At 43.4% G+C, this 14,562-nt stretch overlaps 1 protein-coding gene across 2 annotated transcripts; it reads right to left on the reverse strand.

Moving 5' to 3' along the window:
• Positions 1–2,070: 2,070 nt before the first annotated feature.
• On the reverse strand, positions 2,071–10,934 carry LOC311238980 (cold-inducible RNA-binding protein B-like). 2 transcript variants are annotated; one of them, XM_084327194.1, is made up of 2 exons: positions 10,849–10,934; positions 2,071–3,460 (listed from the first exon to the last, which is right to left on the reverse strand). In XM_084327194.1, the coding sequence occupies exon 2, from the start codon at positions 3,399–3,401 to the stop codon at positions 2,997–2,999; it is 405 nt and encodes a 134-aa protein (XP_084183320.1). In that variant the 5' UTR covers positions 3,402–3,460; positions 10,849–10,934; the 3' UTR covers positions 2,071–2,996. The 2 variants fall into 2 exon arrangements, with proteins under 2 accessions (XP_084183320.1, XP_084183321.1); XM_084327195.1 differs by having other exon boundaries at positions 2,071–3,457; positions 10,849–10,924.
• Between the last annotated feature and the right edge of the window lie 3,628 nt (positions 10,935–14,562).

Here is a 14,562-nt window from a genome sequence, read left to right on the forward strand (position 1 = left end):
TAGAGTAGACGAGTACAACAACTTGCAATGGGCCTGGTCTACAAGATACACTACACCACTAAGGTACTTCCCAAAGGTCAGTAAATACCACGACCACAAGGAGTTCCACAAATCATGTGCAGCCCAGATTCGGCTCAAACAAGGAACTTGACACGTTTCGTAATTATGCCACATCAATGTGGAACGCCCTACCCACAGCCGTAAAAAAAAATTGAATCTCTACCCACCTTCAAAACCGCTCTCAAAGAGCACCTACGGGAGGCTGCAATTCGAAACTGGCCCCCGTAAATGTCTGAACGAATCAAAGATGGAGAACTGTCCTACACAGGTATACAGTTATATTTGATTTTTATTTATTTTTTTGGTAGTCCATCATACAGGCCCTGGCTGTTCTGAAGACAGTCTCACTGCAGGCAGCAGAACAGGTCTTCCTCTCTGGTCCCGATTGAAAACGTTATTAACAGATTGCAGAATGGGTACGATACAGTACGGCTCGATACACACAATTGTTAAGGGGATGCAGACCAGAGAAAGACTTGTCTTGTTTACATCAGGGTCCCCCCATTTTCAATTCATCATGACATTTATGACATACACAACATACAGATATACAGTACTGTTTAAGAGACAGAGATTCTAAAAGAGAATATATACATTTGAGGGGGAAGAAACTGTACATTGGAGGGGGTTGGGTTGGACATTTACCGGGGCCAGTTTCAAATGGCAGCCTCCCGTAGGTGCTCTTTGAGAGCGGTTTTGAAGGTGGGTAGGGATTCACATTATTTTACGGCTGTGGGTAGGGTGTTCCACATTGTTGTGGCATAATTGCGAAACGTGTTTAGTCCCTTGTTTGAGCCGAATCTGGGTTGAACATGATTTGTGGAACTACCTCTGGTGTTGTGGTCGTAGAATTCACTGACCTTTGGGAAGTACCTCGACATGTACATGGGTATCTTAGTGGTGTAATGTATCTTGTAGACCAGGCCCATTGCAAGTTGCTGTACTCTAGTCTACTCTAAGCCATCCTAGGTTGTCAAAATGGACAGGGGTGAGGTGGGTTTTAGGAGTAAGGTCAAGCAGTAGTCTGACCAGTTTGTTTTGTGATGTTTGTAGTCATTTAGCCGATGCTTTTATCCAAAGCGACTACAAGTTTTGTACAACAAGACAGCAGGAAGGGTACAACTCTATCAGCTGAGTAACAATGTTCATCAAAGTGTTGAGTGCTTTAGTGCCTTCAACAGGAGCACTCATTCAAGGGTACGACTATGCTATGTACCAAAGCACCTCAGGCAAAAAAAAAAAAAAAGGCTACAAACATCACAAAACAAACTGGTCAGACTACTGCTTGACCTTACTAAAACCCACCTCACCCCTGCCCATTTTGACATCCTAGGATGGCAGAGTACAGCAGCTTGCAATGAACCTGGTCTACAAGATACACTACACCACTAAGATACCCATGTACATGTCAAAATACTTCCCAAAGGTCAGTGAATTCGACAACCACAACACCAGAGGGAGTTCCACAAATCATGTTCAACCCAGATTCTGCTCAAACAAGGGACTAAACACGTTTCGCAATTATGCTACAACAATGTGGAACGCCCTACCCACCTCCAAAACCGCTCTCAAAGAGTACCTACGGGAGGCTACAATTCGAAACTGGCCCCCGTAAATGTCCAAACCCCCTAGTGTACAGTTTCGTCCCCCTCAAATGTATACCGGTATATTCTCTTTTAGGATCCCGGAGTCCTAGGTCCCATCAACATATTCAAACACTTATGTCATCATTTCTCAGTGACCTTGAGTCAGCGCCGCCATATTCACTCAGTTCAAATACGTATATTGACCCTCGTCTGGCTGTTAAACGTTAACTACAGGCAAGAGAGACAATTGTCGAGAACTGCACTGCCCTACATACATTTAGCCGACGCGTTTATCCAAAACAACGTACAAGTCAGCAGGAAGGGAACAATTCTGGCAGCTAAGGGTAAGTAACATTGTAAATCAAACAGTGTTGAGACTTTTTATTTCCCATGAATCGTTTAGTAGACTCAATGACAGTATATATATTTTTTTTAAAAAGCTTTAATGTTGATACAAAGAACAGAAAGTACAAAAATGCTCTCATTCCGAGTTTTATAATCGGTGAGAGAAGTTAGACGTCGATCACTTATACAAGTTCAGTCCATTCTAACAGCACATTTAAAATGCAGCCGTTGAGCAAAGCAAAAAAACACATTGAACAGCCGACTACATTAGGCGTGCATTTCACCAGTATGAAAGGAATTAACTTTTGGGAAACTGAACATACAGGACCCTCTGCTAATCTATATTTAAGATTAAAAAAAATTACATGACTGAGGCATTGCTGCCGAGCAACACTATAGGAATGTACTATGAAACCCAAAAGCCTGTTTGAGCTACTAAATGGATTTCTCATTCAATAACTTGGCAGGAGGTAGGTTGGACAAGCATTAAAATGAAGGATAACTCAAACAAAAGTAAAGCCCTATTGAATTTCCCCTACATCCAGGGGAAAACAGGAGCTGCTTAACAGTGCGAGGTAGGAATGGTGCTTCAAAATCCTGGTTGACAAGAAAAAAAAAAAAATTAGATCATTTCAATTTCTGAGTTTTCCAATTTCTCATTTAACGGCACCAATCAAATCAGATATTGTACTTAGTTAATAGGTGCGAGGTTAGAAAAAAAAGTTGTGAGAACAATTGCCCTCAAGTAGGAAAGAAATCTTCAACTTGAGTTTAAACATGGTTTGTCAATGAATGGCCAAAACTATGGATACATTTGCACGACGCTTGAGCTACTGCAACAACATACTACAAAGAGAATCGGGTCAACAACACATGGACATTTCCTAAGGGAGCGCATATTTTAAATACAGCCAGTCGATGGATGATCTTGAATCGGGGAGAGTTTCTCGTGTGCAGCATAGCTGTATGGTCCAGAGCGCTCCCAGTAGCTACCCCCGCTTCCAACTACTCCCTGTATCCACCGCCGCTTCTGTATCCACCACCGCCGTAACTCCTATCTCCACCGCCTCCGTAGCTTCCACCTCCACCGCCTCTCCCGCCGCCATAGCTTCCTCCGCCTCCGTATCCTCCACCACCGCGACCTCTGCCGCCGCCGCCACCCTGCCCCGCTTCATTCACACGAATCTCTCTGCCGTCCACCGTCTGGCCGTTCATTCCATCCATCGCATCTTTGGCGTCCTGTGGGTTTTCATATGTAACAAAGCCGAAGCCGCGAGGCCTTCCAGTCTCTTTGTCTTTGATCACGTCGCATCTGGCGACGTTTCCGTACTTTGAGAATGCTGCCGCCAACGAGTCATCGGTGGTGTCGAAGCTCAGTCCGCCGACGAAAAGTTTTCCCTCGTCGGACATCTTTTGTCTGTAAGCTACAGTAGCAAACTCGTGGCAAATGGAGGACCTGTGCGGTGCTGCTGCAAGTGAAGAGGTGAGACATAATTAGCATAGTAGGTAGTAATATAGGTGAGGTACATTCCTTAGTTGGCATTATACAACGGCATGCAAATTTCTCGATTCTGATTGGCTGAAAGTCATTTTACACGTGTTTATTGCAAACAGTCCACGCTGGCTGGTCCTAGGACCCGCCCACAACCGAATCACTTCACATCACTCCGCCGGATCACAAGAGGACGGACAATAATCTTTACAAATGGATATGTTGATAGCGACTAAACGACTAAATATCAAGCGATTCTGTCACAGCGAATGTCTTAGTCATTTAAACAATGTTGGATGATGTAATTGATGAGTCTTGAATCATTGTGTAACAAAATAAAAATCGCGGATTGATTGATTGATTAATTTGCTATTTCTTTTTTCAATTTCTTTTTCTTTCTCTGACTGCAGCCCTCACTCTCACACTGTCCGACGCTGGCTCAGTCTCCACCCACCCCCCCCCCCCCCCCCCACACACACACCTGTCGCGGGATAGTCAGACTGAGAGAGAGCTGGGTGCTGCGCTGTTCTAAGTGAGCATGGCCTATTGAGTTGATTGATTGATTGATTGCTAATTTTATTACTGTACGCTTGGTTTCCAACTGGTTAAGTTTAGGCCCTCTACAGTAGGTTTAAAAAAATAAATAAAAAAATAAGGCGAAGAAAACGTTTTTTTCCTATAGGGCAAAGAAAACGTTTTAATTTGTTTTACCTACTTTCTATAGAAGCATCTAAGAATGAAGTTCTATAGAAAGTAGGTCTGCATCCCCTTAACAATTGTGTGTATTGAGCCGTACTGTATTGTACCCATTCTGCATCTGGTAATAAAATGTTCAATCAATCATTCCAATAATACACAGTTGGATGTGTTAGTTGGTTGGATGCACTTCCGATCTGCTTCCACATGGAGGCAAATTGTCTTTTTTGTAGTTGTGGGAACTACTTTTTCTGGCGGATGTTTTTTTCAATAAATCTTCGATTAATGTGTGTTTATTGTATAGCAATAAGGTTGGATGAATGTGGCAGTTGTATAAAAGCTTTACACCACTTGCAGTCGTGATTTGTGAACAATAAACCATGCCTAGGGGGGTCTAACGACCCTCGGCTGCGCCTCGGGCCTAACAACCACCCCTAGGCATGGTTTATTGTTCACAAACCACTCCTGCGCGTGATGTAATGCTTAAATAGTACATGGTTATTTCGATGACTGACAATTGGGCGTGTTATGGTAATGGTTTGTTTTTGTAGGGCAGTGCAGATTTAACCCAATTATGGCCAGAAGGAATGGTTGACAGCCTACATTTAATTTCTGGGCCTGAGTGGTGGCAAGAGTTAGAATTCCCTTTGGAACATCAGTTAAGACCAGAATAGAATCAAAGCCTCTGATGAATCGACCTCAAACCCTGCCCTCTTTTCCTGATCCTCCAATCACAACTGTTGCTTTCCTCTGACAAAACAGTTTGTCCAAGGGAAGCAACAGTTGCTGTTACAAAGGGTCAGATTAAACCGAATATATGTATTTATTGATTGATATATATTGCATAGGATTTGTATATCGTCTGATATCCCTTGTGTATTCTTTGTACATATACACGGAATATCCCTTTAACCTAGTACAGACCATAATATTCGTTCTCCTATTGGACAGCGCCCCCTAGGCGCCAGCGGCCATACCCCCAATGCCGAGTTCAAAGCCACCGTCAAGGCTTGTCTGAACATGCCCGGTTCTGCCCAAGACTACGAGACAGGAATAAGGCTGGTACTAGTTTGTTCGCCCAACATATAAATATGGCGCAGGTGAATACAGAAGTAGTTCGAGTTACCCAAGTGAAGCCTCACCCACGATACGACGTGCGGTGAAGTAGGGCCCGTTTTTGCCCCAAAATAGAGTCTTGTCTTATCCTAATACGTTTGTTCAACGTATCGTTCGCTCCTTACTAGTAAAGCCTTCATCACGAGCAGGGAACAAAATTAACTTTTTGACTTACCAGCCATTTGGCTGGTAGATTTTAAAAACTACCAGCCAGGCAGATTTTTTACCAGCCAAAAATTTAAAATAGCTTTTTAGTATATCGCCATGTGTTATTATTACTATATAATACTCTCATATGCTATTTTCAATTAATATCATAAACAACATAAGGAATATTAGCATAATTTTGAGTGGACTGAAGGAATGAGTCAGCGTTAGTTTTAAATGCAAATAATTTATTGAAACATAGAAGTGGGGTCGGGGACACACACACTGTTTCAACTCACCACCCCCGCATCATATTGTAGTCTAGTCTGTCTTCAAACTTCCACTCCTCTCGAAACCTTTTTATATTTGAATATCAACATTATCTGTGCATCCTCAGTAATCCTCAGTTTACTACAATATACTCCTCTCCTGAGTCCTGACTAGTGACTTCATCGTCTTTCCAAACGCACGCACACACACAGAGAAAGGGAGAGTGCCCCCCCCCCCCATTTCCCTTTCCCCAGTCCACACTGTCTGCTGTTCTCTATGGCTCTGCCGCTGATCAGGATTAGCTTGTTAGCTTACGCTAACATAACGTTCATTTCGGGCGATGTGGGCATAAAGGAATGGCGACGATGCAATGCATGTTAGATGCATTTGACCCATTGTGAGAAGAAGAAAAAACCACAGACTTATTTCGGCTCGCAAAATAGGCGCACTGCTGTGTAGCTCTGCTCTCAGGGAACAAACTTAACTTTTGACTTACCAGCCATTTGGCTGGTAGATTTTAAAAACTACCAGCCAGGCAGATTTTTTACCAGCCATTGGCGGTTGGCTGGTACTTATTTTGTTCCCTGATCACGAGTCAACGACCAAGTGAAGTGAGCAACCGTGCGTCTAAATAGAGCACTTATAGCCGCGTGCGAATAGGATAGTAAAGTGTCAGAGCTTAGTGGAATAACGTCAAGTTCAACCTAGTTAATGTGAAGTACCGCGCACCGGAGAATCTACACCGGTGAATGCAGAGCCCCTTTCCGGCTGGATTATTATTATTATTGCTTTGGACCAGGCTGTTGGAGCGGAGAAGAATCGTCTACAACCCACTACTGTGTGGGATTTACCCGTGACGTGAGGAACATCATTCGAGCCCGTCTCAAGGCCGGCTTTCACCTATGCTGCACGCATACTTGGATTACAGCTGCTGCTTTTCGTCTGCTGATCCAGGGAGTAATATACCGCCTCCCATAGCAGGAACTTATTGAGTCCCCGTGGATCCAGACTTTGCATTCGAACATTTCCTCCCCCTGCTGGCTTACAACCGGTGGGAACCCCCTACCAGTATCTCCCGCAGCGTTTCCGTTAGCCGGTAATTACCGGTATTTGACTGGCAAAATCTGTTGAAGTCCGACATATTTAATCTCTCCGGTCATAATGTCCGGTGAAAATAATTCCCTCTAAACACAATTAGATTATTTGAATTGTATTAAAATAGGCTAAAATTATATAGCCTATGCGATGAACGAAACAATCTCACCAAGCAGCCGGTCTAATAATGACATCCTGCTGTCAGCGCGAGCTGGCTGCTGATATATTTACGTGAAGCATGGCTTGGCAGGGTGCAGTACTCCAATTCAGCCATTGGCAATTCAGCTGTTGGGTGGGGGCGCTGCTGACACCACTGCTCTGCTCTGCCTGCTCCAAGTGCTCCATGCTTCACGTAAATATATCAGCAGCCAGCTCGCGCTGACACAGCGGTGCCAAATTTCTCAGTTCTTCGCTTGATATAATTAATACAAATGTCCAATATAACGGAATTAGTTAGCTCATAAAAATGTGATTATAACAGACTGCTGTTTATTAAGGTCGGGCAGACTGCCCACCGACACCTCAAGTCGGCAGCAGCAGCACGAAGTCTCGAGGGACTTATTTTATTTGGAATATATTAATGACTGATACGCAAAAGTAGCCTAGTTTTAAGTTAAAATATTATAAATGCCTTGATGATGTCATTCTTTATATAGGTCTATCAATTGTTTTTAAGCTCAATAAACTCTGACCGGAATTTATCCCATTTGTCCGGTAGATTGAAATCTACCGGACACTCAGACCTGCAAAAAAAAATTCTAACGGAAACCCTGATCTCCCGCTGCCTCCCCAGAGTACCATAGATATAATTCCTAAGATTCAGGTTGTATTATTATCTCCTGCGTAATATGAGAATGGACATTCGTTATTGATTTGCCTACGCACATTCCTTTGCCTTATAAGCGCATTGAAAGTAAAGTATATTATGTATTCTTGCTGCTAATAAATATTCGTAAACCCAGATTTGTGTGGAACCGTATCATTGTGGAGGTGTTCTCATCATATACCTGTGTACTGTATGGCCAGTAGTAATGTACATAAGACGGTAGTGGTTTAATGATACCATACTTATTAATACAGTCAGGGAATTGTACCCCTCAGTTACAGTTGCGATTGGATAAAGAAAAGGGGCAGGGCTTATGTTACCGGCCTCAGACCTAGGGGAATCTGAGTCGGCACAAGCGATACAGACAAGGGTGCGCTGTGGATCTGTGAATGATGTAACCCCTTTCGGGTCTGTGATGCACGCCTGTCCGAAACCCTTGTGCAACCGAGTACCTTTGAAATTTCTCTGCGATACTTGTACAAGTTGTATGACGAGCGTTTTGCTGAGGAGTTAATTGTGGGATTTTTCTATGAAGGTATAAGGGACTGTTCACTCGTCCAACCTTGTTGGCGTGCATCAGACCCGAAAGGGGCTATTAATGATGAATAGACACTAGGGACAGGTACCGAATTCGGTACTTTTGAGGTACCGAACCGAAACACGTCGGTACTACCGAGTATCGAATCAAGTGAGAAACCAAAAAATAAAAAATAAAAAAAGGGTTTTTTATTATTATTATTATTTTTTTACCCTTTTCTTTTCATGTCAACGTTCACACGCACAATATATGCTTACCTAGGATTTGACTTGATTCAACAACAAAGCAGTCGGAGCAATGACAAGCCGAAAACTGTCGAAATTGTAGTTATTTGAAGTTTTTTTTTACGACTGAGGTAGGTAAATTAAATTTCTTGAGACTAAAGTACCGAAAAAAGGTACCGTTGGGTACCGGTATCGATTCACAGGTACCGGTATCGGTTCAAATGTGAAAGGTACCCATCCCTAATAGACACGTTATCTCTTCTAGCCTCGCTCTACTGAGAGTGGTTTATTCTGACAAAATATTCCTTTAACATTCCAATACTCCAATTTACTTTGTAATTCTTATTGTACAATAATATAATAAACCAAATCATACAAAAATTAGGCCTGCCGCGATAAGCAATAAATCGATTAATTGCCGCGATAATTAAAATTAATGCAATGATTTTGACGGGCGCGATTAATTGCTATTTGCGCGTTTGTTTTAATGAGGCGGAACCAGTGCCCCTTGTCAGTCACTGTCCGTGTTGGGAGGCGGGCCGCTGGCTTTACTACAGAGCAGAGAGCACAGCACAGGAGCTCCGTGGGGCAACACCACATAGCTTAACTACATTTCTCAATAGTGTTGCTCCTTTTAACCAAGTAGCGTTATTTGTAGTGTAACGTTAGCGTTTTAACGTTAGTAGCTAACGTTAAAACTAACTTAAAGTTAGTTGTTCACCAACAATCTCAACATTTGTTTTATCATTAGCTCATGTCGATCTACTAGTAGCATCAGCAAGCTAACGTTAGCTGGCCCCAGTCCACTAGCAGCATGTCGATCTACCAGCAGCATCAGCAAGCTAACGTTAGCTGGCTCCAGTCCACTAGCAGCATGTCGAAGTAGTAGTAGCATCAGCAAGCTAACGTTAGCTGGCCCCAGTCCACTAGCAGCATGTCGAAGTAGTAGTAGCATCAGCAAGCTAACGTTAGCTGGCCCCAGTCCACCAGCAGCATCAGCAAGCTAGGATAATAACAACAATACTTCCGGTCCGGTCGGTGGGCTTCAAAATAAAAGTCTAAACACCGGAAAAGACGGAGCGGTGGGCTTCAAAATAAAAGTTTTGGGAAATAAATTTCTCAAAAAAAAATTCTCTAACCGGTCGCAATAATATCGCTTATCGCGATATTTTCAGGGGCAATTAATCGCCCAGCAAAATTTGTTATCGTGGCAGGCCTAACAAAAATACAATCTTCAAATGTATTCTTTAGGAAACGAAATAGTGCAAAACAATAAAAACCTTTTGGCATAAATTCAATCTGTATCCTTGATTGATCATCGTAACATATATGACACACACGACATACAGATAGAGAGTACTGCTCTACATCTATACATTTATGACGTACCAGATTTGCAAATACAGTACCGTTTGTGATACAAAAAGTGTCCAGAAAAAGAGTGTATACATTTGACGTAGAAACTGTACATTGGAGGAGGTTGGGTAGGTGGGGTGTGGTTGGGTGGGTGGGGGGGACTGTACATTGGAGGTGGGGGGAGGGTTGGGTAGGGGACACTGTACATTGGAATACTGACAAAGCCATACTTGGTCATTTACTGTACAACTGGGTTAGGACATTTGTAGGGGCCAGTTTCTAATTGCAGTCTCCCGTAGGTGTTCTTTGAGAGTGTTTTTGAAAGTGGGTAGCGATTCACATTCCTTTACAGCTTTGGGTAGGGCGTTCCACATTGATGTGGCATAATTGCGAAACGTGTTTGAGCCGAATCTGGGTTTAACATGATTTGTGGAGCTCCCTCTGGTGTTGTGATCGTGGTATTCACTGACCTTTGGGAAGTATTTTGACATGTACATGGGTACCTTGGTCATGTAGTGTATCTTGTAGACCAGGCCCATTGCAAGTTGCTGACCAGGCCCATTGCAAGTTGCTTCTACTCTAAGCCATCCTAGGTTGTCAAAGTGGGCAGGGGTGAGGTGGGTTCTAGGAGTAAGGTCAAGCAGTAGTCTGACCAGTTAGTTTTGAGATGTTTGTAATTTTGTTTTTAGCGCCTTTGAGGTGCTTTGGTACCATGAGGTGCAACCAATAAACCCTTTTGCATCGCCATCTATATATTCTTACTTAAATACAAACGTAATACCTAATCCTGTAGTCAGAACAGTCACAAAAACCAATAGTACACATCTGAAATTGAATACACGTTACTAGCTACATAACCTTAGCTCAAATACACATTGACGGTAAAACGCTCTTACACACACGTTGTCACGTTCACATGGGCGCACCCACATGTACCGTCGGTGTAACACGCTAGCTAACAGTTAGCAATTATTCATTTAAAACTACTCGTCCAAACATGTTCGTGTACACACTCAAAACGTTACATAACATGTCACCGACAGTTCACATTCGTTTTTAAACATCTTTGGGAATGTTTTAGATAATTATTGTATTACCTGTGTGCTGTGTGAATGGAGAGAATAGACACGTTATTTCTTCTAGCCTCAGTAGCCTGGCTCTGCTGGCAGCGGTTTATTCTGACTGCGCATGCTTGGGAGCCAAGACTATACTGATTTCCTCTATCACTCACAGGAGCGCAGGAGCGCCATCTACTGACTTGGAAGTCTAGATTCAAGATTCAAGATTCAAGAGTTTTAATTGTCACGGCATACAGGTATACAATGAAATGCGGCTGGTCTTGCCCGCGACGATGTGCAATACAGTGGTACAACATATAATAGAATCCAATAAAAATACAGTGGTACAACATATTAATAGAATCCAATAAAACAGTGCAATAAACAGGTACATGGTGTGCCATCTCGGTATCTGTACATTAGTATTTACAGAGCATATAGGACATGCTAGTTAGCTTTAGTAGTGCAATACACTGTTCCTGATGTTATACTACTTTAAGTGGCCTTTCCTCTGGCCATAAGTGTGCGTGTGTGCGGCATGAGTGTTAAAGTGGCTGCTAGTGTGTGAGCGTGCTCAGCGTGCGTGTCGTGTATGTACTTGTGTGTGGATAGTTCAGTTTCTGTGTCTCTCAGTGTTCATTGTTCAAGGCTCTGATGGCCTGGGGGAAGAAGCTTAGCCTAAGCCTCTCCGTCTTAGTCTCTAGAATTCGCAGGCGTCTGCCTGACCTCAGCAGCTGAAACAGGCTGTTATTGGGGTGGTGGGGGTCTTTCATTATCCTGCAGGCTCTGGATTTGCACCTCTTGTCGTATAGAGCCTGCAGGGGAGGTAGCGCAATACCCGTGGTACGCTCGGCTGAGCGCACCACTCTCTGTAGGGCCTTCTTGTCCTGTGCCGTGCTGTTCCCATACCAGGCAGTGATGTTTCCGGTCAAGATGCTCTCTACAGCTCCTGAGTAGAAGGACTGGAGTATCTTCCCCGATACTCTGAACTTCCTTAACTGTCTCAGGTGGTAGAGGCGCTGCTTCGCTTTCTTTACTACTGTGGCTATGTGTGTTGACCATGTCAGGTCCTCTGAGATGTGGACCCCCAGGTACTTGAAGCTGCTCACCCTGTCCACGGTAGCCCCGTTAATCCTCAGTGGTGTGTGTGTCTCCCGCTGTCCTCTCCTATAATCCACGATCAGCTCCTTGGTTTTACCAATGTTCAGGAGCAGGCTGTTGTCCTGGCACCAACGTTCCAGTACCTCAACCTCCTCCCGGTAGGCCTTCTCGTCGTTGTCCGAGATCAGCCCCACCACCACCGTGTCGTCGGCGAACTTCACAATGGAGTTGGAGCTGAACTTGGCCACACAGTCGTGTGTGTGAATGAATGAATGAATGAATGAATGAATGAATGAATGAAAACTTTATTAACAGATTGCAGAATGGGTACAGTGCAGTACAGCTCAATACATACAATTGTTAAGGGGATGCAGACCAGAGAAAGACTTTCGTCTTGTTTCCACCAGGGTCCCCCATTTCCAATTCATCGTAACATATATGACATACATGACATACAGATAGACAGTACTGCTACATCTATACATTTATGACATACCAGATTTGCAATTACAGTACTGTATTTGTGATACAAAAAGAGTCCAGAAAGAAAAGAGTATATACATTAGGCGTAGAAACTGTACATTGGATTGGGTAGGTGGGGGTGGGACTGTACATTGAGGTGGTTGGGGGGGGGGGGGGGGGGTAGGAGTGGGGGGGGGGGGGGGTTGGGTAGGAGTGGGGGGGGGGGGGGGGGTTGGGTAGGAGGGGTGGGTGGGGGACACTGTACAACTGTACAAACAACACTGTACATTGGATTATGGGACTGTACATTGGACTGTACATTGGAGGTGGTTGGGTGGGGGGGGGGGGGGTGGGTAGGAGGGGTGGGTGGGGGACACTGTACAACTGTACAAACAACACTGTACATTGGATTATTGACAAGACCATACTTGGTAATTTACTGTACATTGGCGGGGGTTGTGTTCGGACATTTACAGGGGCCAGTTTCGAGTTGCAGTCTCCCTTAGGTGTTTTTTGAGAGTGTTTTTGAAAGTGGGTAGTGATTCACATTCCTTTACAGCTTTGGGTAGGGCGTTCCACATTGATGTGGCATAATTGCGAAACGTGTTTAGTCCCTTGTTTGAGCCGAATCTGGGTTTAACATGATTTGTGGAGCTCCCTCTGGTGTTGTGATCGTGGTATTCACTGACCTTTGGGAAGTATTTTGACATGTACATGGGTACCTTGGTCGTGTAGTGTATCTTGTAGACCAGGCCCATTGCAAGTTGCTGTACTCTGTCGTCTACTCTAAGCCATCCTAGGTTGTCAAAGTGGGCAGGGGTGAGGTGGGTTCTAGGAGTAAGGTCAAGCAGTAGTCTGACCAGTTTGTTTTGAGATGTTTGTAATTTTGTTTTTAGCGCCTTTGAGGTGCTTTGGTACCATGAGGTGCAAGCATAGTCGTAGTACCCTTGAATGAGTGCTCCTGCTAGAGTCTTCAGGGTATTCTTGTTTACCAGTGAGGAGATCCGGTACAAGAAACGAGTTCGTTGGTTGACTTTTTTTATTACATTGGATGCCATTTTGTCACAGGAAAGATTTGCCTCTAGGATGGAACCCAGGTAGGTAATATCTTCTTTCCTTGTGACAATATTGTCACCCACTGTAACTGAGAAGCCGTCGGTCTTGCTGAGTTTGTTATTTGAACCGAAGAGAATGGACTCTGTTTTGCCCATGTGTAATGATAGTTTGTTATCAGCGAGCCATATGCAGATTTTGCTTAGTTCTGAGCTGAGGGTTTTTTCAACCTGTAATTTGTTCTTGTCAGAGACCAGCAGGGCTGAGTCGTCCGCAAACAGGAACAAGTTGAGTGTAGAGTGAGTACAGCAGGGGGCTTAGAACACAGCCCTGGGGGGACCCGATGCTCAGGGTGATAAGATGTAGCATCTCATTCAAAAGTAAATTACTGTTAAGAGTAGTTGTGAATAATCTTAAAAAATAGGGGGTGTATGTTTTTGTATAAAACTTTACATGGAGGCATTTTCAAACCCTCTACAATTACATAAATTGAAAAAGGTCTGAACTTGGCCTGGCTCACTCCTACGACCTTACTGGACACCTCAACGAGCCTGCTTAGACTGGGCTGTTCATGTCTGGAGAATTAAATGTCTGAACCAGATGTCAATACAAAAGAGATTCAATAAATAATTCAGTGACAATTGACTTTAGGGGGTACAGATAACAACTAAGAAACCAGTGCATAGGAACACATTCAACCTGATTAGTTACCTTTAGAATTAGAGGTAAACAATCATTTTGGGTAAATTGAGTTGAGTCAAATGGATAGTTCACCAAATGTAATTGGAAAGCCTTCAGGTAGAAGCCATTCAGGAAGGATTTCCTTTAACTGAGGATCTATTTAAATAGAGAGTCCAAATAATTTTATTCAGTAACCACCTCAATCGCCCGGCCTTGAATTAATTATAAGTTAATTATAAGTTAGGCTACTACTTGTCTGAATCTCACCCTCAAGGCAAAACTCTTGTATTAACGTCACAATTTCCAGTAAAAGTTTATCGTTTCTCAGATTACTTCTCTCTAAAAATCAATCTAGACTGTGGCTTTTGATTGGTCCTGGATTTATTCATAACTTCACAGCAATATATAAAATCAGGCCAGTAGGCCCTGTGATATGATATGATACATTTATTTATA

Source organism: Notolepis coatsorum, assembly GCF_963971535.1.
Source record: "Notolepis coatsorum genome assembly, chromosome: 1".
NCBI lineage: Eukaryota > Metazoa > Chordata > Actinopteri > Aulopiformes > Paralepididae > Notolepis > Notolepis coatsorum.